General features: G+C 36.7%; 1 protein-coding gene across 7 annotated transcripts in view; it reads right to left on the bottom strand.

Moving 5' to 3' along the window:
* The window catches only part of NFYC (nuclear transcription factor Y subunit gamma), a gene marked incomplete at its 3' end in the record, with an annotated part of 30,490 nt that extends 8,678 nt beyond the window's left edge, over positions 1-21,812 (bottom strand). For 3 of the 7 annotated variants that reach the window (XM_079325918.1, XM_079325919.1, XM_079325922.1), the window contains exons 1-5: positions 21,621-21,810; positions 11,085-11,197; positions 8,716-8,787; positions 6,712-6,825; positions 3,177-3,272 (exon numbers count right to left, since the gene is read on the bottom strand). In XM_079325918.1, coding sequence (XP_079182044.1) covers positions 3,177-3,272; positions 6,712-6,825; positions 8,716-8,787; positions 11,085-11,189 — 387 coding nt within the window. In that variant the 5' untranslated portion in view covers positions 11,190-11,197; positions 21,621-21,810. Of the gene's footprint in view, positions 1-3,176; positions 3,273-6,711; positions 6,826-8,715; positions 8,788-11,084; positions 11,198-18,102; positions 18,257-21,620 lie in introns of those variants that run through there. The other 4 variants (XM_079325921.1, XM_079325920.1, XM_079325916.1 and 1 more) reach the window with 4 other exon arrangements.
* Between the last annotated feature and the right edge of the window lie 3,294 nt (positions 21,813-25,106).

Below are 25,106 nucleotides of genomic sequence, written 5' to 3'. Positions count from 1 at the left end.
CACACCTGGAATGCTGATTTTTAACCCCTGGAGAACCAGGATGGATTTCAGGGACATGGAAAAATGTTTGTTTTATTTTCTAGATCTTGTGGAAATCAGGATGGGAAGTTAAACCCAGTTTAGAGCAGCATCCCAAAGGAAGAGGGGGGAAAATTTCCTTTATTTTCATTCCAGAGACAAAAACCAGGAACAGCTTCCACATGGGACACTCAGAGCAGACAAAATTCTCCATGTTATCCAAAATTTAGTGTAGAATAGGAGAAAAAAAAAAAAAATAAAAATAAAAATCCATATCAAAAACAAACTTTCAATCTAAGTTCTTCCCCAATTTTTAGGCACAACTTGAATTTCCCAACCTATTTTGACAATAAATTTTTTTTTTTTTAATTGCAGAATTATTCAGAGTTGGTTTTTTTTTTATATCCAGCAGGGAAATTTTGAGGGCAAAGGGATGAGGAATGTTTGGAGCTGAGCTGAGAGCAGCAGCCTGCTGCTGTAAACATCCGACTGAAAGCTCCTTCTGCACCTCCAGCTTCCAGTCAAGGATGTTTACAGAGGCATTGACTGCCCAAAAACATCCAGGAGAAGGAAATTTTTAACCCAAAATTCATCAAATGTACATAAATATGGTTTTTTCCCCAAGTTTTTTCCTATTTGGGATCAAAAGTTTGGTTGGTTTGTTGGTGACGCTTATGAGGATTTTCACTCAACTTCTATTTCCATAAAAAAATCAATTTTTTATTTATGATTTTTTATTTTTATTAAAGAATTTAAGAACCTGAAATTGAAGAAATCCATAACCAGAAATCTAAGAAAATTCAAGAACCTGAAATTTAGGAATTCAAGAATTTGAAATCTAAGAAATCCATAACCTGAAATCTAAGAAAATTCAAAACCGTGAAATTTAAGAATTCAAGAATCTGAAATTTAAGATTAATTTACAGAGGCACTGACTGCCCCAAAAACATCCAGGAGAAGGAAATTTTTAACCCAAAATTCATCAAATGTACATAAATATGGTTTTTTCCCCAAGTTTTTTCCTATTTGGGATCAAAAGTTTGGTTGGTTTGTTGGTGACGCTTATGGGGATTTTCACTCAACTTCTATTTCCATAAAAAAATCAATTTTTTATTTATGATTTTTTATTTTTAATAAAGAACTTAAGAACTTGAAATTTAAGACTTTAAGAACTTGAAATTTAAGAAATCCACAACTTGAAATCTAAGAAATCCATAACCTGAAATCTAAGAAAATTCAAAACCGTGAAATTTAAGAATTCAAAAAACTGAAATTTAAGAATTCAAGAATTTGAAATTTAAGATTAATTTACAGAGGCATTGACTGCCCAAAAACATCCAGGAGAAGGAAATTTTTAACCCAAAATTCATCAAATGTACATAAATATGTTTTTTTCCCCAAGTTTTTTCCTATTTGGGATCAAAAGTTTGGTTGGTTTGTTGGTGACGCTTATGGGGATTTTCACTCAACTTCTATTTCCATAAAAAATCAATGTTTTATTTATGATTTTTTGTTTTTAATAAAGAATTTAAGAACCTGAAATTGAAGAAATCCATAACCAGAAATCTAATAAAATTCAAGAACCTGAAATTTAGGAATTCAAGAATTTGAAATCTAAGAAATCCATAACCTGAAATCTAAGAAAATTCAAAACCGTGAAATTTAAGAATTCAAGAATTTGAAATTTTAGATTAATTTACAGAGGCACTGACTGCCCAAAAACATCCAGGAGAAAGAAAATTTTAACCCAAAATTCATCAAATGTACATAAATATATTTTTTTCCCCAAGTTTTTTCCTATTTGGGATCAAAAGTTTGGTTGGTTTGTTGGTGACGCTTATGGGGATTTTCACTCAACTTCTATTTCCATAAAAAATCAATTTTTAATTTATGATTTTTAATTTTTATTAAAGAATTTAAGAACCTGAAATGGAAGAAATCCATAACCTGAAATCTAAGAAAATTGAAGAACCTGAAATTTAGGAATTCAAGAATTTGAAATCTAAGAAATCCATAACCTGAAATCTAAGAAAATTCAAAACCGTGAAATTTAAGAATTCAAGAATCTGAAATTTAAGATTAATTTACAGAGGCACTGACTGCCCCAAAAACATCCAGGAGAAAGAAATTTTTAACCCAAAATTTATAAAATGTACATAAATATGTTTTTTTCCCCCAAGTTTTTTCCTATTTGGGATCAAAAGTTTGGTTGGTTTGTTGGTGACGCTTATGGGGATTTTCACTCAACTTCTATTTCCATAAAAAATCAATTTTTTATTTATGAATTTTAATTTTTATTAAAGAATTTAAGAACCTGAAATTGAAGAAATCCATAACCTGAAATCTAAGAAAATTGAAGAACCTGAAATTTAGGAATTCAAGAATTTGAAATCTAAGAAATCCATAACCTGAAATCTAAGAAAATTCAAAAAACTGAAATTTAAGAATTCAAGAATCTGAAATTTAAGATTAATTTACAGAGGCACTGACTGCCCCAAAAACATCCAGGAGAAAGAAATTTTTAACCCAAAATTCATCAAATGTTCATAAATATGTTTTTTTCCCCAAGTTTTTTCCTATTTGGGATCAAAAGTTTGGTTGGTTTGTTGGTCAACTTCTATTTCCATAAAAAAATCAGTTTTTTATTTATGATTTTTAATTTTTACTTAAGAATTTAAGAACCTGAAATTGAAGAAATCCATAATCAGAAATCTAATAAAAATTCAAGAATCTGAAATTTAAAATTTCAAGAATTTCAAATGTAAGAATTGAAGAACCTCAAATTTAAGAATTCAAGAATTTGAAAATTAAGAATTTAATTTACAGAGGCACTGACTGCCCCAAAAAAAATCCAGGAGAAGGAAATTTTTAACCCAAAACTCATAAAATGCACATAAATATCTATTTTTTTTCAAGTTCAATTATTTCCACTGGGGAAAAAAAAAAAGTTATTTTAATATATGTTTTTTAATTTGATTTAAGAATTTAAGAAGCTGAAATTTCAGATTTTAAGAACCTAAAATAAATAAAAAATCACAATAAATAAAACAAATCTCACATTTAATTTTTTTCTTTTTTGATCACCTCACCACTGGTTTTATTCAGAGGTTAAAATTTGAGGAAAAGAAGAAAAATTTGATATTTTTTTTGTCTCTCACCTGCCTTTTTGGAGGTTTCAGCTCATCCCTGGGGACAATATCAATCAAGAAATCAAATTGATCAAACTTGGTAATTGCCATGGCAATATCATTCCTCTGAAATAAAAAAGAAAAATATCAATTAAAAAAAAAAAAAAGAAATAAAAATATTTATCAGCTGTTTTGGCACTGGATAAATTGAATTAGAGGTGTTTAAAAATGAGGGGAAATTCTATAAAATGTGCAATAAAAAAGAATTTTTTTTAGCAATTTTAGCTCAGTTTAATGAGTGTCAGTCATGGGGTGTCCATCCCAAAATAAGTCAGAAATTATCTGGGGTTGAATATTCCAATTTTTTCCTCTGATTTCAAGGTCTGAATTAATAATTGTTGAATTTTCCAGTAATTCTGCTTAATGTGTAAGACTAAAAATAAAAATTTTTTTATCTCCAGAAAAAAAAATCCTTAAAAAAATTATATTTTTCTCTTCAGCTATTAAAATAATTAATATTATTGAGGGTTTTTCAAGCAATAATCTTTTCATTTTTAATTTCATTAATTTTTAATTTCATCTCTTTTTACCACCTCAAACTTTTGCAAGTTCAGATCTCAACTGAGAACAACAAAAGTAAAAATTCAGAATTTAGAAATCCAACAGTTGCACAGAGTTGTTTTGCAGATTTGGTGTTTGGATGGTTTTATTTGAATTAAATTTAAAAATAAAGATTTGCAGTGTGCAGTTGCATGTTGTGTATGACATGTCTGGGGTGTGGAAATGAAGATTTTTTTGGGATTTTGGGATTTTTTGGATTTTAGGATTTTTTTAGGGTTTCTTTACCTGCAGGGTCCTGTGCTTGTTGTCCTCAGTGTGGATGTTTTTATTTTAATTAAATTTAAAATAAACATTTTCACTATCCAGTTTATAACATGTGAGTGGTGTGGAAATGAGGATTTTTTGGGATTTTAGGATTTTTTGGGGTTTTTAGGGTTTTTTTACCTGCAGAGTTCTCCTCTTGTTGTCCTCAGTGTGATCCAGTCTCACAGCATGGATGTTTTAATTTAATTAAATTTAAATAAAATTTTCACTATTCAGTTTATAACATGTGAGTGGTGTGGAAATGAGGATTTTTTGGGATTTTAGGATTTTTTGGGGTTTTTGGGGTTTTTTTACCTGCAGAGTCCTGTGCTTGTTGTCCTCAGTGTGGATGTTTTTAATTTAATTAAATTTAAAATAAACATTTTCACTATCCAGTTTATAACATGTGTGTGATGTGGAAATGAGGATTTTTTTGGATTTTAGGATTTTTAGGATTTTTTAGGGTTTCTTTACCTGCAGAGTTCTCCTCTTGTTGTCCTCAGTGTAGATCCAATCTCACAGCATGGATGTTTTAATTGAATTAAATTTAAAATAAACATTTTCACTATCCAGTTTATAACATGTGTGTGATGTGGAAATGAGGATTTTTGGGATTTTAGGATTTTTTGGGGTTTTTAGGGTTTTTTTACCTGCAGAGTTCTCCTCTTGTTGTCCTCAGTGTGGATCCAATCTCTCAGTGTGGATGTTTTAATTGAATTAAATTTAAAATAAATCTTTTCACTATCCAGTTTATAACATGTGAGTGGTGTGGAAATGAGGATTTTTTGGGATTTTAGGATTTTTTGGGTTTTTTTTACCTGCAGAGTTCTCCTCTTGTTGTCTTTAGTGTAGATCCAATCTCTCAGTGTGGATGTTTTAATTGAATTAAATTTAAAATAAACATTTTCACTATCCAGTTTATAACATGTGAGTGGTGTGGAAATGAGGATTTTTTGGGATTTTAGGATTTTTTGGGGTTTTTGGGGTTTTTTTACCTGCAGAGTTCTCCTCTTGTTGTCCTCAGTGTGGATCCAATCTCACAGTGTGGATGTTTTAATTTAATTAAATTTAAAATAAACATTTTCACTATCCAGTTTATAACATGTGAGTGGTGTGGAAATGAGGATTTTTGGGGATTTTAGGATTTTTTGGGGTTTTTTTACCTGCAGAGTTCTCCTCTTGTTGTCCTCAGTGTGATCCAATCTCACAGCGTGGATGTTTTTATTTTAATTAAATTTAAAATAAATATTTTCAGTGTGCAGTTCCTTGTTGTGTATAACATGTGAGTAGTGTGGAAATGAGGATTTTTGGGAATTTTAGGATTTTTTGGGGTTTTTAGGGTTTTTTTACCTGCAGAGTTCTCCTCTTGTTGTCCTCAGTGTGGATGTTTTTAATTTAATTAAATTTAAAATAAATCTTTTCACTATCCAGTTTATAACATGTGAGTAGTGTGGAAATGAGGATTTTTTGGGATTTTAGGATTTTTTGGGGTTTTTGGGGTTTTTTTACCTGCAGAGTTCTCCTCTTGTTGTCTTTAGTGTGGATCCAATCTCACAGTGGGGATGTTTTTAATTTAATTAAATTTAAAATAAACATTTTCACTATCCAGTTTATAACATGTGAGTGGTGTGGAAATGAGGATTTTTGGGGATTTTAGGATTTTTTGGGGTTTTTAGGGTTTTTTACCTGCAGAGTTCTCCTCTTGTTGTCCTCAGTGTGGATCCAGGCTCTCAGGGTGAATTGTTTAATTGAATTAAATTTAAATAAATCTTTTCACTATCCAGTTTATAACATGTGTGTTGTATGGAAATGAGGATTTTTTTGGATTTTAGGATTTTTAGGATTTTTTGGGGTTTCTTTACCTGCAGAGTTCTCCTCTTGTTGTCCTCAGTGTGGATCCAGGCTCTCAGTGTGGATGTTTTTATTTTAATTAAATTTAAATAAATCTTTTCACTATCCAGTTTATAACATGTGTGTGGTGTGGAAATGAGGATTTTTGGGAATTTTAGGATTTTTTGGGGTTTTTAGGGTTTTTTTACCTGCAGAGTTCTCCTCTTGTTGTCCTCAGTGTGATCCAATCTCACAGTGTGGATGTTTTAATTTAATTAAATTTAAATAAACATTTTCACTATCCAGTTTATAACATGTGAGTGGTGTGGAAATGAGGATTTTTGGGGATTTTAGGATTTTTTGGGGTTTTTGGGGTTTTTTTACCTGCAGAGTTCTCCTCTTGTTGTCCTCAGTGTGGATCCAATCTCACAGTGTGGATGTTTTAATTTAATTAAATTTAAAATAAACATTTTCACTATCCAGTTTATAACATGTGAGTGGTGTGGAAATGAGGATTTTTTGGGATTTTAGGATTTTTTGGGGTTTTTAGGGTTTCTTTACCTGCAGAGTTCTCCTCTTGTTGTCCTCAGTGTGGATGTTTTTAATTTAATTAAATTTAAAATAAATATTTTCACTATCCAGTTTATAACATGTGTGTGATGTGGAAATGAGGATTTTTTGGGATTTTAGGATTTTTTGGGGGTTCTTTACCTGCAGGGTCCTTCTCTTGTTGTCCTCAGTGTGGATGTTTTTATTTTAATTAAATTTAAAATAAAGATTTTCAGTGTGCAGTTCCTTGTTGTGTATAACATGTGAGTGGTGTGAAAATGAGGATTTTTTGGGATTTTAGGATTTTTTGGGGTTTTTTTACCTGCAGAGTTCTCCTCTTGTTGTCCTCAGTGTGGATCCAGGCTCTCAGGGTGAGTTCAGTGATAAAAATCTGAGCAGCTTTGGCAAAAAGCACAGGAGCTTCTGCACTGATCATCTGCCAAAAATTCAATTATATTGCATTATTTTTCATTTTTTTATAATTTTTTTGGAGGGTTTGAATACTAAATTCTGATAGGACAAAAAGGAATTTTGTAGGGTGGGTGAAATATTTGAATTTAGGGGGAATTTGCACCTCAGGATTCCTTGAGTTAAAATCATGGAAAAACAAAAAAATTAAGGAATTGGAAAAAAAAAGATTTAAAAATTCAGGGGGACAGAGTGAAAATTTATTTTAAATCCAGCCCTTCCTTTGCTGTTTTAATATTAAAATAATTTGAAATAAATATAAATTCCTTCCCAATTTCTTCAATTATCCCAATTTTTTGCTCTTTTTCCACCATCAGGAGTTTCTGGGAGTGGCCAGAAAACATCTGAAAATTCAGTTTAAAATAATTAAAAATAATTTTATTATATTATTAATTATATTAAAATTATTATGTTATAGAAAGATATAAATATATATGTAAATAAATACATTATAAAGATTAAGGAGAAGGATTAGAAATATACATAAATAGAAGTATATAAATAAATATATAAAATATATGTATAATACGTATAAATACATTAAAAATATAAATATATATTGATATTATAGAAGAACTATAAATATATATATATAAATAAATATATTATAAATATACAGGAGAAGGATTATAAATATATATAAATATATATATTATAGAAGGATTATAAATATATGTAAACAAATATACTCTAAAAATTTAGGATTATAAATATGTAAAAAAATATATATGTATTCATACTATAGAAGGATTATAAATACATACATATATAAAAATAAATATATTATAAATATTATATTATATATTTTTATATATATATAATAAATATAAGAGAAGAATTATAAATATATATATAAATAAACATAAATGTAAAAATATATATAAATATATAAACATATATATTTATATTATAGAACAATTATAAATATATATATAAATATATACAAATATATATATAAAGGTATAAATAAATACATATACAAGGATTATATCTATCTATCTATATATATATAAAATAAATGTATTATAAATATTCAGGAAAATATTATAAACCCTTTCCAGGATCAGAAATTAAATTTATATTTGTATAAATACATATAAACATATAAATATATATAAAAATACATAAATATATATTTTATAGAAGGATTAAAAATACATATATGTAAACAAATATATTATAAATATTCAGGAAAATATTATAAATCCTTTCCAGGATCAGAAATTAAATTTATATTTGTATAAATACATATAAACATATAAATATATATAAATATATATATAAATACATATTTTATAGAAGGATTATAAATACATATATGTAAACAAATATATGATAAATATTCAGGAAAATATTATAAATCCTTTCCAGGATCAGAAATTAAATTTATATTTGTATAAATACATATAAACATATATAAAAAATACATAAATATATATTTTATAGAATGATTATAAATACATATATGTAAACAAATATATGATAAATATTCAGGAAAATATTATAAATCCTTTCCAGGATCAGAAATTAAATTTATATTTGTATAAATACATATAAACATATAAATATATATAAATATATATATAAATACATATTTTATAGAATGATTATAAATACATATATGTACACAAATATATGATAAATATTCAGGAAAATATTATAAATCCTTTCCAGGATCAGAAATTAAATTTATATTTGTATAAATACATATAAACATATATAAAAAATACATAAATATATATTTTATAGAATGATTATAAATACATATATGTAAACAAATATATGATAAATATTCAGGAAAATATTATAAATCCTTTCCAGGATCAGAAATTCAAAGTAAAAAATAATTTGAATTTACCTTCACATCTTCATCCAGTTTCATGATTTTCTTAATCCGAGCCAGGGGCAGCTCCTGAACTCTGAAATCTTTCTGCAGAAAAATTGAAAATATTAATTTTTTTTAATTGATATTGAACTGAAAATAAAATGAAATAAAATATTTAATCAATCAATGTTTAATCAGTTAAATCAGATTTATTCTCTTTTTGTTGTGGCAGTTTTTGCTGAGGAAAAAATCTGAATTTTTAAAATTTTTTTTTTAAATTGTCAGCCCTGATTGGATTTTTGAAATCAAATATTTTTAATTTAATAAAACACACTGGGCACTGCAACATTTCAGGGTTCAGGACTAAATCAAAAATTCATTCAGAAAATGGAAATTAATGGGGAATTTAGGGAGGAGAGAAAAATCTAAGGTGCATTTTGAGAGTAAAATATCCAGATTTTATCACTCTGCTATAATTCCATTTCTACTCTCAATTTTTGAGGAATTTATTTCTCACATCCTAAATCATTCCATGATTTTATATCTCTATTAAAATCCCATTTTCACCCCATTTTTAGGGAATTATTCCTCATTTTCTAAACCACTCCATGATTTTGTATCTGTATTAAAATTCCATTTCTACCCTCATTTTTTAGGGGAATTATTCCTCATTTCCTCAACCACTCCATGATTTTATATCTCTACTAAAATTCCATTTTTATCTCCAATTTTTGGAGGGAAATATTCCTCATTTTCTAAACCACTCCATGATTTTATATCTCTATTAAAATTCCATTTTTAGGGAATTATTCCTCATTTCCTAAACCACTCCATGATTTTATATCTCTATTAAAATCCCATTTTCACCCCATTTTTAGGTGATTATTCCTCATTTTCTAAACCACTCCATGATTTTATATTTGTATTAAAATTCCATTTTTATCTCCAATTTTTGAGGGATTATTCCTCATTTTCTAAACCACTCCATGATTTTATATCTCTATTAAAATTCCATTTTTATCTCCAATTTTTAGGGGATTATTCCTCATTTCCTCAACCACTCCATGATTTTATATCTCTATTAAAACTTCATTTCCACCCCATTTTTAGGGGAATTATTTCTCTTTTCCTAAACCACTCCATGATTTTATTTCTCTATTAAAATCCCATTTCCATCCCTATTTCTTGGAGGGATTATTCCTCATTTCCTAAACATTCCATAATTTTATCACTCTGCCACAATTCCATTTCCACCCCCAATTTTTTTGGGAATTATTCCTCATTTCCTCAACCATTCCATGATTTTATATCTCTATTAAAATTCCATTTTTATCTCCAATTTTTATGGAATTATTCCTCATTTTCTAAACCACTCCATGATTTTATATTTGTATTAAAATCCCATTTTCACCCCATTTTTATGGAATTATTCCTCATTTTCTAAACCACTCCATGATTTTATATTTGTATTAAAATTCCATTTTCACCTCATTTTTAGGGGATTATTCCTCATTTTCTAAACCACTCCATGATTTTATATCTCTATTAAAATCCCATTTTTAGGTGATTATTCCTCATTTCCTCAACCACTCCATGATTTTATATCCCTATTAAAATTCCATTTTTATCCCAAATTTTTGAGGGATTATTCCTCATTTTCTAAACCACTCCATGATTTTATATCTCTATTAAAATTCCATTTTTATCTCCAATTTTTGGAGGGATTATTCCTCATTTCCTCAACCACTCCATGATTTTATATCTCTATTAAAATTCCATTTCCACCCCCAATTTTTTTGGGAATTATTTCTCTTTTCCTCAACCATTCCATGATTTTATATTTTTTATATCTGTTAAAATTCCATTTCCACCCCCATTTTTGGGGATTATTCCTCATTTCCTCAACCACTCCATGATTTTATATCTCTATTAAAATCCCATTTTCACCCCATTTTTAGGTGATTATTCCTCATTTCCTCAACCACTCCATGACTTTATATCTCTATTAAAATCCCATTTTCATCCCTATTTTTTGGAGGGATTATTCCTCATTTTCTAAACCACTCCATGATTTTATATCTCTATTAAAATTCCATTTTTATCTCCAATTTTTAGGGAATTATTCCTCATTTCCTCAACCATTCCATGATTTTATATCTCTATTAAAATTCCATTTCCACCCCATTTTTAGGGGAATTATTTATCTTTTCCTCAATCACTCCATGATTTTATATTTGTATTAAAATTCAATTTTCACCCCATTTTTAGGGGATTATTCCTCACACCCCAACCCACGTTCCATCCCAGCAGCTGAGCTGTGACACCAATTTTTCCCTGATATATATATATATATATTTTTATTATTATTTTTATTTTTTTGGGAATTCCCTGAGGTTTCTCACCACAGTGAGGTTCCTGATTTCTTCCATCACCCTTGGCCAGAAGGATTGGAGGCTCTGCTGAGCATCACTGCTCCCAGCTGTGCCAAAACCACCATCTGTGGACATCCTGAGAGCTGGAAAAAAAGAGAAAAAAACAAAAAAATTTCATTAAATACATTAAAAAATGATTAATACCAATGGGGATAATTAAATTAAAAAATAGTGAAAGCAATGGGAATAAATAAATAAAAAAACTATTGAAACCAATGGGAATAATTAAATTAAAAAATAGTGAAAGCAATGGGGATAATTAAATTAAAAAATATTGAAAGCAATGGGAATTAAATAAATTTAATAAAAATATTAAAACCAATGGGAATAATTAAATTAAAAAATATTGAAAGCAATGGGAACAATTAAATTTAAAAAATATTGAAAGCAGTGGGGATAAATAAATAAAAAAACTATTGAAACCAATGGGGATAATTAAATTAAAAAACTATTGAAACCAATGGGGATAATTAAATTAAAAAATATTGAAACCAATGGGAATAAATAAATAAAAAAACTATTGAAAGCAATGGGAATAATTAAATTAAAAAATATTGAAAGCAATGGGAATAAATAAATAAAAAAACTATTGAAACCAATGGGGATAATTAAATGAAAAAACTATTGAAAGCAATGGGAATAAATTAAAAAAAAATTAAAAGCAATGGGAATAATTAAGTAAAAAATAATAATGAAACCAATGGGAACAATTAAATTCAAAAAACTATTGAAATCAATGGGAATAATTAAATTAAAAAAATATTGAAAGCAGTGGGAATTCTACAAAATGTGGGAAAAAAAAGGAAAAAAAATGTAGACATGTCCAGCTCTGGGTTTGCCCCCTCAATAAATCAAATTTTGGGATAAAATTTCTTCAAATAATTCCAAAATTTCTTCAAATAATTCCAAAATTTCTTCAAATAATTCCAAAATTTCTTCAAATAATTCCAAAATTTCTTCAAATAATTCCAAAATTTCTTCAAATATTAACAGGAGCACAGCAGGAATTGCCAATAAATTGGGAATTCTGGGAGAGTCACCAAAATCAAACAGTCCCAAAATATTCAGGGATGGAAAATAAATGTGGGAGGATTTTCCAGATCTGCTTCAGACATCAAAATTTATCTCTGGATCAAATTTTGGGACAAGGAATTCTTCAATCCCAGCCCAAAATCCCAAAATTTCACCCCAAAATCCCACAATTCCTTCCTAAAAATCCCACAATTCCATCCCAAAAATCCCAAAATTCCATCTCAAAAATCCAACAATTCCATCCCCAAAATCCCAAAATTCCATCTCAAAATTCCACAATTCCATCCCCAAAATCCTAAAATTCCATCTCAAAAATCCAGCAATTCCATCCCCAAAATCCTAAAATTCCATCTCAAAAATCCAACAATTCCATCCCCAAAATCCAACAATTCCATCTCAAAATTCCACAATTCCATCCCCAAAATCCCAAAATTCCATCTCAAAAATCCAGCAATTCCATCCCCAAAATCCCAAAATTCCATCCCAAAATTCCACAATTCCATCCCCAAAATCCCATCTCAAAATTCCACAATTCCATCCCCAAAATCCCAAAATCCCATCTCAAAATTCCAACAATCCCATCCCAAAATCCAACAATTCCATCCCAAATTCCAACAGTCCCATCCCAAAATTTCACCCCAAAATCCCACAAATCCAATAATCCCAAAATTCCAACAATTCCTTCCAAAAATTCCAACAATTCCATCCCAGAATTCCAACAGTTTCATCCCAAAATTCCACAATTCCTTCTTAAAAATCCAAGAATCCCCAAATCCAACAATCCAACAATTCCATCCCAAAATCCAACAATTTCATCCCCAAAATCTCACCCCAAAATCCCAACAATTCCATCCCAAAATCCAACAATTTCATCCCAAAATTCCACAGTCCCACCCCAAAAATTCAATTATCCCAAAATTCCACAATTCCTTCCCAAAATCCAACAATTTCATCCCAAAAATCTCATCCCAAAATCCCACAATTCCTTCCTAAAAATCCCAAAATTCCATCCCAAAATTCCAGTCCCACCCCAAAAATTCAATTATCCCAAAATCCAACAATCCCACCCCAAAAATCCAACAGTCCCATCCCAAAATCTAACCAAGAAAATCCCACAATTCCTTCCCAAAAATCCAACAATTCCATCAAACAATTTCATCCCAAAAATCCCAAAATCCCACAATCCCTTCCGAAAATCCAACAATTCCACCCCAAAAATCTCATCCCAAAATCCCACAATTCCTTCCTAAAAATCCAACAATTCCATCCCAAAATCCAACAATTTCATCCCAAAATCTCATCCCAAAATCCCACAATTCCTTCCTAAAAATCCCAAAATCTCATCCCAAAATTCCAACAATTCCTTCCTAAAATTCCAACAATCCCATCCCAAAATCCAACAATTCCATCAAACAATTCCATCCCAAAAATCCCAAAATCCCACAATCCCTTCCCAAAATCCAACAATTTCATCCCAAAAATCTCATCCCAAAATCCCACAATTCCTTCCTAAAAATCCCAAAATCCCACTCCAAAATCCAACAATTCCTTCCTAAAAATCCCAAAATCCCATCCCAAAATCCAACAATCCCACTCCAAAATCCAACAATTCCATCAAACAATTCCATCCCAAAAATCCCAAAATCCCACAAATCCAACAATTTAATCCCACAGTCCCTTCCCAAAATCCAACAATTTCATCCCAAAATCTCACCCCAAAATCCCACAATTCCATCCCAAAAATTCAATTATCCCAAAATTCCACAATCCCACTCCAAAATCCAACAGTCCCTTCCCAAAATCTAACCAAGAAAATCCCACAATTCCTTCCTAAAAATCCAACAATTTCATCCCAAAAATCCCAAAATCCCACAATCCCTTCCCAAAATCCAACAATTTCATCCCAAAATCTCACCCCAAAATCCCACAATTCCTTCCTAAAAATCCCAAAATCTCATCCCAAAATTCCAACAATTCCTTCCTAAAAATCCAACAATCCCATCCCAAAATCCAACAATTCCATCAAACAATTCCATCCCAAAAATCCCAAAATCCCACAATCCCATCCCAAAATCCCAAATCCCATCCCAAAATCCCACAATCCCATCCCAAAATCCAACAATTTCATCCCAAAAATCTCATCCCAAAATCCCACAATCCCATCCCAAAATCCCAAATCCCATCCCAAAATCCAACAATCCCATCCCAAAATTCCAGTCCCACCCCAAAAATTCAATTATCCCAAAATCCAACAATTCCATCCCAAAATCCCACAATCTCACCCCAAAAATTCAATTATCCCAAAATTCCACAATCCCACTCCAAAATCCAACAGTCCCTTCCCAAAATCCCACAATCCCTTCCCAAAATCCAACAATTTCATCCCAAAAATCTCATCCCAAAATCCCACAATTCCTTCCTAAAAATCCCAAAATCTCATCCCAAAATTCCAACAATTCCATCAAACAATTTCATCCCAAAAATCCCAAAATTCCACAATCCCTTCCAAAAATCCAACAATTTCACCCCAAAAATCTCATCCCAAAATCCCACAATTCCTTCCTAAAAATCCCAAAATTCCATCCCAAAATTCCACAGTCCCACCCCAAAAATTCAATTATCCCAAAATCCAACAATCCCACCCCAAAAATCCCAAAAATCCAACAGTCCCTTCCCAAAATCTCAGCCCAAAATCCCAAAATTTCATCCCCAAATCCCAAAATCCCACCCCAAAATTGCAAAATTCCACCCCAAAATCCAAATTAATTCTTTAATTACTAAATAAGTAAATTAATTAAATTAGTAATTATTAAAACTCCAGGAAACTTTGGACAGACAATAAATTAAAGAACAATAAAAATCAATGGGGATAATTAAATTTAAAAATAAAAAACTATTGAAAGCAATGGGAATAATTAAATTAAAAAAATATTGAAATCAATGGGAATAATTAAATTTAAAAAACTATTGAAAGCAATGGGAATAAATAAATTTTAAAAATATTGAAAGCAATGGGAATAATTAAATAAAAAATAATATTTAAACCAATGGGAATAAATAAATTTTAAAAATATTGAAAGCAATGGGAATAATTAAATAAAAAATAATATTGAAATCAATGGGAATAATTAAATTTAAAAAATATTGAAATCAATGGGAATAATTAAATAAAAAATAATATTTAAACCAATGGGAATAATTAAATAAAAAATAATATTGAAAGCAATGGGAATAATTAAATTTAAAAAAGAAAATCAAAATTAAAGACTTTTTACATCTAACACTGATTTATTTATCAATAAAAATTCTATAAAATGAAGTTTTAAATTCAACAGAAATCTGGAAAAAGGGATGGAGCAAAAACTGGTGAAATTCTGCTTTAAAAAAAAAACCAAAATTCTCAAATTTTAAACATTTTAAACTAAATTTTGAAGAGGTTGAGAGATTTGGATCCTCAATTTTTTTTATTCCAGAGAAATTGGAGATAAATAAATGATTTTAAGGTGCTGATGAATTTCTGATTTAAAAAAAACTAAAATTTTAAATTATGTTTTGAAGATTTTTAAATCAAATTTTTGAGAGGTTATTTTAAGAATGAAAATTTGAATTTATGATTGAGCAGCAGAATCTGGATTTCAAATTTCAATTTTTTTTTATTCCAGAGAAATTTGGGATAAATATTTTTTTTTATTGTGTTGCAGAATTCTGTGTATATTTATATAAATTAATTTATTTCTGTATCTGTTGATAAATATTTAATCCTATTATTCCATTAAATATACAATATTTTATTATTGTCTTCAATCAAATTTTAGAAATTCAATCATTCAAATTAAATCACACAAAAATTAAAATTAATTATATTTTTTAATATAAATTTTTCCTAATTCTTGAATCCAGCCCAACAGGCAGGATGGTTTAATTTCTTTTTTTTTAATTCTCTTTTTTAATTATCTTTTAATTGAAATAAAAATATTTTGGTGTTATAAAGATGTAAATTTTCCACCTTTGTGGTATAAAAATGGAAAATTTCTGCTCTGATTTGTGCAAGAAGTGACCAAATAAACAGAAAAAAAATAAAATTATTTTTGGGAATAATTCCCCCCAAAAAATCTCATTTTTTAATTCATAGGATGGTTTGGAAATATTTTGAATTTTGGTCTTTTAATGCTCTGAAATAAAAGGTTAATTATTCATTATTTAGTTTAAACAATTAACTAAAAAAATTAAATAGAGATGTCACCCCCATTATATAAATCTAAGATATTAATTTGATTAAATGAAATAAAATCCAAATTTTGTGGCCCAAAGCCACAATTAAATTAAAATTTTAGGAGGAAGTAAAAAAAAAAAAATCAAATTTACAGGAAAAAAAAATCAAAGTAGGAAAATAAAAGTAGAAAAATGAAATTATTAAAAAATAAAGCTGAAAGATCAAAGTCATAGGGAATAAAATTAAATATTAAATATATAGAGAATAGAATTTAAAAATTGAATTTATGGAGAATAAAATTTTAAAAATCAAAGTCCTGAAGAATAAATTTAAAAAAAAAATCTCACTTATAAGAAATAAAATTTATAATTAAATTAATAGGGAATAAAACTTAGAAAATCAAACTCTTGGAGAATAAAACTAAAAAATCAAATTCATGTAGAGAATCAAAATTAAAATATCCAATTTCTAGAGAATAAAACAACCAAAAAAATCTGAATTTTTTGTGGAAAAATATGATATTTTGATAAAAAATTGAGATTTTTGGAGCAGAAAGGACATTCAAATTTTATTTTTTAAAATGAGATTTTCCTGCTATTTCAAATCTTGAAAAAAAATTAAAATTATTGGAATAATTTGTTAATAAATTGATTTTTACATTTGTCAAGCTCTTGACCTAGAAACATCAAGCAGGACCTATTCTTGCAAAATTAAAATATTCTAAATATTGAGTGGAACCAAAATTTCTATTTTAATTTTTGCTTCTGCCAACACTTAAATGCTGCAAATAATTCAATTATAATTGATTTTTTTTTTTAATTTTCAAGGAAAATATCTTAAAATATCTTTTTTTTTTGCTTCAAGATGTTGATCATGACCTTCATCGCTCGCTGCTTCAGAAGTCGTTCCAAAAATTCTTCAATTATTCAAAAGTGATTTTTTGGAAAATATTTTTATTTCATTTTTCCCACTGATATCGCCACAACGCCGAGAAGTTAAAAAAAAAAAATGGAAATTTCAACACCTTAAAATCAAGAGGTGAAACTCAGGTTCAAGGAGTTGAATCAGCTAATTACCCTCAATTCTCCAACTCTTAATAATCAGCAATTAGAGGTTAAAAAAAATAAATAAATAAAATTTTGTGAGGGAAGAAGATCTGGGAGGAGCCGAATCCAAATCCCAACTCCCCCCGTGTCCTTGATGCCCTCACACAACCGCCACCTCCATTTTTCATTTTTTTAACTCCCTCTTTTCATTTTATTTATTTAATTTTTTTTTTTTTTTTTTTTTTGTCCAAAGTGCCGCAAACAAACTTTGTCCTTCACTGCGGCTGCGGGGAGCGCCGGCATTTCAAGGTCACCGGAGCAGGCCCGGGGTTGTGAGGGGGGCTCGGGGGGCTCGGGCGGGGCTGCGGCCGCTGCCCCGGCACCGTCCCCGGGGGTTCCCTCAGGGAGCGGCCCCGGTACCCGCGGGGGGTTCGGGGGTGTCGCGGAGCCCCCCCCGGGGCTGTGAGGGCAAGGGCAGCGCCGCTGTTTGTGAGGGGCGCCCTCATGGCCGCGCCCGCCCCGCCGCGCCGCCCTCACGGTGTTGGCGGAGCGGGTTCAACCCCGCGCCCCGCCGCGCCTCCCCGCTCCCGCAGCGGGACGCGCGGCATCCCCCGCTGCTGCTGCTGCTGCTGCTGCCGCCGCGGCCTGTCCGCGCTAACCGGGCCGCCCTCCGCCGCCGACACCGCGCTGGACTCACCGCCGGCCGCGCTTTCCCCGCCATGGCTTTGTCTTGGAGTGACCCCGGCAACGGCGGCGGAGCCCCCGCGGACCGGGCCGTGCCCGCGGCCCCTTTAACGGCGGCGGCCCCGCGCGCCCCGCTGCGCGCGCCCGGCCCGCCCCGCGCCCGCGCCCATTGGCCGCGAGCCGCGCGGACGCGCTCTGCCATTGGCTGCGCGCCCCGCGGCCCCGCGCTGCCATTGGTCGGCGCCGCGGCGCAGCCTCGCCGGCCGCTTCCTGCTTTAAAGTTACCTTGAGCGGCGGCCGCAGGGGTCAGGCAAGCCCCGCCCCCAGGCCCCGCCCCGATTGGCCGCTTCGCCTCCTATTCAAACGCCTGAAGAGGCTGGAAGAGGCGGCCGCTGATTGGCCCGCGCGCCTGTCAATCACGGCGGTTCCCGCCACACCTTCCCGGCGCGGCGCGGGGCCGCACGTGCGCGAGGCGCGGCGGGAGCGCGCGCGGTCGGATCCCGGAATTGCAGAAATTTTGGGATTTCTGGAGATCACCCAGCCCCAGGTGACACAGGGATGTCCCCAGAGGGATCCTCCAGCTGTTCCAGGGCTGAGCCACCCTCAAGGAACGAAGCTCTTCCTCAGGGTGAGCCTCTGACACACCTTGGGGACATTTTATGGATTGATGGGATTCTTTCCCACCCTTCCCTTCTCCCAATTTTTCCTCGTAAGGATCCGTGAGAGCTCCAGCTTGGACAAATCTGGTGTTTCTCAGGAATAATTAATTAATAAATAATTAATTCCAGCACCACAGCCAACCCAGCTCCTGATCAGGGAGACCCCAAATCCTCTCCAGCAGCTCCTTGTTCTGTCCCGAGTATCCCAAAATTTAAATCCCTAGTGCCTCCAACCCCAGGCTGGTGTTTCCCTGTTGGAACAGGGACATTCCCTCCCTGCCCCACAAACATTCCAAAAAAAAAAACCAAAAAGAAAAAGTAAAATAAAAGTAGAGGTGGTTTTTCCAACTCCCTGGCACAGCCCCCAAACCCTGGGCAGGATGAATCCCAGTAAAATTCCCTTAAATTCACATCCAACACCAATAATTTCCCTTTGTTTTCAGCAGCACTTGGATGGGAATTTGGGAATGTTGTGGGAATGATCCACAATACAGAAGTTGTGGAAACCAGGTGATGTTTTAACCTCTGGATGCACAAATCCCACTTTTACCAACAGATTTTGAGCTGTAATTCCAAGATATAATTTCCTGCTGATGGGATTATCCAGGGGCAAAAAAATATTGGGAAGCACAGCCAAGCCTTGACCAGCCCTGCAGATTAAATCACTATGAATCTGATAACTAGGAGAGATTAATTTAAAAATAGATCTTCCTGATGATTTGATGGAATAGAATTGGTTAAAACACAGCCTTAAAAAAAATATAAATACATTGTGTTCTCTTCCTGTGGCATTCCTCAGATAAAAAACAAGGCCTGGAAGCTGTGGAATTCTGACTATTGGAATTATGTGAGGTGCTTTGGGTGGTAAGAAAAACAAATCCAGCACCTTTCCTGCAGAACAGAGGAATGCCTGGGTGGAAATCTGGAATTCCAAGGGGTTCTGAGTGGCCAAACATAATCCCTCCTGCCCTGGCACATCCCAAGGGACCTAAAACTGCTCTGCAGAGCTTGGGAATGACCCACAGGAATAGCTGATGCTCACAGAGTGGTTAATAATTCCTCCTGACAATAAAAACTGGATAATTTGGGGAAGTTCTACAGTAAAAGGTTTATGTATGGGGTGATAAAAACCCCAAATTAATTTTGGGAATACCTGCATTTTTATTTGTGGAATAAATAACAATTCCTTCAACTGAGGAAAAAAAAAAAAGCAGGATTTAGGTGTTCTCACAGCTCTTGCTGCTTTTTGAGCACAGATTAAACAATGCCCAAGAGAATATCAGAAACTCTTGGCTGCCTTGTCATGGTTCTTGCCAAATGCTGTGGGAGTCTGAAGAAGCTTCTCAAGGCTTGGATGGCAAAAATCCCAAAGATTGGTAAAAGAGAACCACAGAATGATAAAATGTTAAGGGTTGGAAGGGATTTTAAACATCACTGAGTGCCATGGCAGGGACACTTCCACTGTCCCAGGCTGCTCCAAGCTGGCCTTGGACACTTCCAGGGATCCAGGGGCAGCCACAGCTTCTCTGGGAAATCCATTCTAGTCCCTCACCAATCTCAAAACAAATAATTTCTTCTTAAAATCACATCTTAACCCCAAATATCCGAGCTCCTCTGTCAGGATCAGGATCAGAACCTGCCCTGGAATCGCACAACCACAAACATGAAAAGAAACCTTCAAACTTATCCCATTCCAGCCCTGCCACGGGCAGGGAACTTTCCACTAAACCAGGGCGCCCAAGGATTTATCCAGCGTGGCTTTGGATCCTCCCGGGGATGAGGCACCGCAGCAAATCCCTCCGGTAACCCCGGGGCTCTGTGCGGCTCACCGGCCCTGAGGAGCGCGTTCCCCGAGCCCCGGCTCCAGAACGGGGATCCCGGACCCGAGTCCCGGTTCCAGAACGGGGATCCCGGACCCGAGTCCCGGTTCAAGAACGGGGATCCCGGACCAGAGTCCCGGCTCCAGAACGGGGATCCCGGACCCGAGCCCCGGTTCCAGAACGGGGATCCCGGACCCGAGTCCCGCCTCCAGAACGGGGATCCCGGGCTCTGCTGGACCCGAGTCCCGGCTCCAGAACGGGGATCCCAGACTCGAGTCCCGGCTCCAGAACGGGGATCCCGGGCTCTGCTGGACCCGAGTCCCGGTTCCAGAACGGGGATCCCGGACCCGAGTCCCGGCTCCAGAACCGGGATCACGGGCTCTGCTGGACCCGAGTCCCGGTTCCAGAACGGGGATCCCGGGCTCTGCTGGACCCGAGTCCCGGCTCCAGAACGGGGATCCCGGACCCGAGTCCCGGTTCCAGAACGGGGGTCCCGGGCTCCGCCAGCCCCGAGTCCCGGTTCTCAGGCCGGGGGTCCCGGGATCTGCCAGCCACAATTCCCGGTTCTTAGGCCGGGGGTCCCGGGCTCCACCAGCCCAAATTCCCGGTTCCAGAACGGGGATCCCGGGCTCCTCCAGCCACAATTCCCGGCTCTCAGAACGGGCGTCCCGGGCTCCTCCAGCCACAATTCCCGACTCTCAGAAAGGGGGTCCCGGGCTCCTCTAGCCCCGAGTCCCCGCTCTCAGAACGGGGTTCCCGAGCCCGCCCGGTGCTGCCTCGGTCCCGCCGCCCCCCCCACCCCGCGCGGTACAACGGTCCGCTCGCTGTCCTCTCCCCGGTCCGCACCCCGCCAGCCAATCAGCGCCCGCCGCCCCGCGCCCGCCTCCCCGGCGCGGACCAATCAGCGCGCGCGCCGCGCCCCAGCCAATCGCAGCGCAGCCGTTGGTGAAGGGGGGGGCCCGTAACGACCCCTCGGGCCGCCCCCGCCCCGCGCCCCCTCACGGGCCGCTGCCGCCACCGCCTCCCCCCCGCCGCGCTCCCCGCGCACTCACCGGGGCGGCCGGCGCCGCGACCTCCGCCTGCTGCGCCCGCTGCCCGCGCTGCCTCCGGTGCGGCCGGCGGGAGGCGGCGAGGGGGGGGGAAAAGGGGGGCGGCCGGAGCGGAGTGAGCGCTGAGCGGCCGAGAAACAAGATGGCGGCGGGGCCGTGAGGCGGCGGGGCGGAGGCTCCGCCCTTTTTTGTGTCCCCCCTCCCTCCCTTTCCCCCTCGCCGGGCTGGGCCGCGGCGGCGCGTGAGGCTGCGGAGATCTCGCGAGATTTGCGGGGGCGGGAGGAGCGTGAGGGGCCGTGAGGGAGCGGGACAAAAACCGTGAGGGAGCGGGACAAACCGGGACAAACCGTGAGGGAGCGGGACAAAAACCGTGAGGGAGCGGGACAAAAACCGTGAGGGAGCGGGACAAAAACCGTGAGGGAGCGGGACAAACCGGGATAAACCGTGAGGGAGCGGGACAAAAACCGTGAGGGAGCGGGACGAACCGGGACAAACCGTGAGGGAGCGGGACAAAAACCGTGAGGGAGCGGGACAAACCGGGATAAACCGTGAGGGAGCGGGACAAAAACCGTGAGGGAGCGGGACGAACCGGGACAAACCGTGAGGGAGCGGGACAAACCGGGATAAACCGTGAGGGAGCGGGACAAAAACCGTGAGGGAGCGGGACAAACCGTGAGGGAGCGGGACAAAAACCGTGAGGGAGCGGGACAAACCGGGACAAACCGTGAGGGAACGGGATAAACCGGGACAAATCGTGAGGAATCGCGACAAACCGTGAGGGATCTCTGTGCCGACCGTGCCGAGACAGATCTGCCTAAACCCTCACATGTGCCTCGTGTGAGGAGCCTTCCAATGTTTTAATGCTTTATATTAAAAAAAAAAATTAAAAATAGGAATGCTGCGATGTTTTCCAAGCATGTTTGCTTCTCTGTCAAATATCCTCGTAATAAATTGGGTGGTAAATAAATTTCTAAGAGGTGTTGGATGAAAGTGTTCAGGGTGTGATGAGTTGCAGGGTTTGGTATTTTCTGTGATTTTTAAAAAATAATAGGTTTGAAAAATGGGATTTAAATACATCCAGTATTAGTTGACTCACTCGCAGAGTCCCATTATGTAGCTGAACTAGATCTGCTCACAAAAGAAATAAAAGAACTATTTTACATATCTGGGAGATCACAGAGTGTTCACATTGTGGGAGAAAAATTATTCCTGAAATCCACTTAAATAGATAAAGGAATTAAAGATCTATTTTCTTTCTGAGTGAAGACTTGAGGCTGATAATCAGAAAATTAAAAAAAAAAAACAAAAACAGCCCCAAAAGGAGGAGCTGCCTCAAATCCTGGAGGGATTCAAATTCTGGAACAACATCCAATGGGAATAATGAGGAAAATTAACGAGGGGATTTGTATTTTCATGGAAATTTAATTTTAATTTGAAATTTTTCCTTGAAGCCACAGAGGGCTGGAGCTGCTGCCTCATTCCCAGCCCCTCGTGTGGGAATTCCAAAAATCCTCCAGGATCCTTTTTCCCCCAGTTTTTTCAAAATTCCATGGAGGAACCCAAGGAATTTATTCCCACCCCTGGCTGGATGTGTGTTATTATCCATGGTAGGAATATCTGGAATTCTTTAATGGATTCATTAATAGAGCAATAAAATATTTCCTTTATTTATTTTTTTTTTTTCCTCCTCATCGTCCTTCTGGCGGCCCAATTTGCAGCCTGGCCAAGTTTCTTTTTTTAATAATAATTTTTTTTTAAATATCATTGTTCAGGTTATAAAAAGAAATCCCTTGAAATAGTGTTTGGGATGAGAAAGGAAAGGGAGATCCCACAGGGCTGCTGCACTTCCAGCCACCCTTCCCAAAATTACTGCCTGGGTCTGCCCTGCCAGAGGACAAAATTTGGGATTTGGGGAGTTTTTTTTGTGGAAGAAATGGAGGAAATGGGACAAATTTCAGTGTCCTCGGTGGGTTGGGAGCTCAGCTGGCTCTGGAGTGGGAATGTCTGGCAGGAAAATTCCTCAAGTTTTATTGCAAGCCTGGAGACTGAGGGCACTGGCAAGGCAGCCAAGGGAAATAAAAGTTGGGATCACAGAGGGGTTTGGGTTGGAAGGAGATTGAGGAGCCTCCAATTCCACCTCCTGCCATGGCAGGGACACTTCCCACTATCCCAGTTCCAGCCTGGAACTGAACTGGGAATTCCAGCCTGGGAATCCACCCTGGGAATCCATCCCTGGATAATCCATCCCTGGGAATCCATCCCTGGGAATCCATCCCTGGAATCCATCCCTGGATAATCCATCCCTGGGAATCCATCCCTGGATAATCCATCCCTGGGAATCCACCCTGGGAATCCATCCTGGGAATCCATCCCTGGATAATCCATCCTGGGAATCCATGCTGGGAATCCATCCCTGGATAATCCATCCTGGGAATCCATCCCTGGATAATCCATCCCTGGGGATCCATCCCTGGATAATCCATCCTGGGAATCCATCCCTGGATAATCCATCCCTGGATAATCCATCCTGGGAATCCATCCTGGGAATCCATCCTGGGAATCCATCCTGGGAATCCATCCTGGGAATCCATCCCTGGATAATCCATCCTGGGAATCCATCCTGGGAATCCATCCCTGGATAATCCATCCCTGGGAATCCATCCCTGGAATCCATCCCTGGAATCCATCCCTGGATAATCCATCCTAGGAATCCATCCCTGGAATCCATCCCTGGAATCCATCCCTGGATAATCCATCCTGGGAATCCATCCTGGGAATCCATCCTGGGAATCCATCCCTGGATAATCCATCCCTGGGAATCCATCCCTGGGAATCCATCCTGGGAATCCATCCCTGGGAATCCATCCTGGGAATCCATCCCTGGGAATCCATCCCTGGGAATCCATCCCTGGATAATCCATCCCTGGGAATCCATCCCTGGAATCCATCCTGGGAATCCATCCCTGGGAATCCATCCTGGGAATCCATTCCTGGATAATCCATCCTGGGAATCCATCCCTGGATAATCCATCCTGGGAATCCATCCCTGGATAATCCACCCTGGGAATCCATCCCTGGGAATCCATCCCTGGATAATCCATCCTGGGAATCCATCCCTGGGAATCCATCCCTGGGAATCCATCCCTGGATAATCCATCCCTGGATAATCCATCCTGGGAATCCATCCTGGGAATCCATCCCTGGGAATCCATCCCTGGGAATCCATCCCTGGATAATCCATCCTGGGAATCCATCCCTGGATAATCCATCCCTGGGAATCCATCCTGGGAATCCAATCCTGGATAATCCATCCCTGGGAATCCATCCCTGGATAATCCATCCCTGGGAATCCATCCCTGGAATCCATCCCTGGATAATCCATCCTGGGAATCCATCCCTGAGAATCCTCTGGAAAACTCCAGGAAACTCTTGAGAATCCCCAGCAGTTTCCTGGAAAGCCTCAGGATGTTCCAGGATCATTCTGGGCAG

This window comes from Erithacus rubecula (genome assembly GCF_903797595.1).
Source record: "Erithacus rubecula genome assembly, chromosome: 23".
In the NCBI taxonomy this organism is placed as follows: Eukaryota; Metazoa; Chordata; class Aves; order Passeriformes; family Muscicapidae; genus Erithacus; species Erithacus rubecula.
The sequence above is the reverse complement of the archived record's forward strand: the minus strand, read 5'-3'. Positions and strand labels throughout refer to the sequence as shown.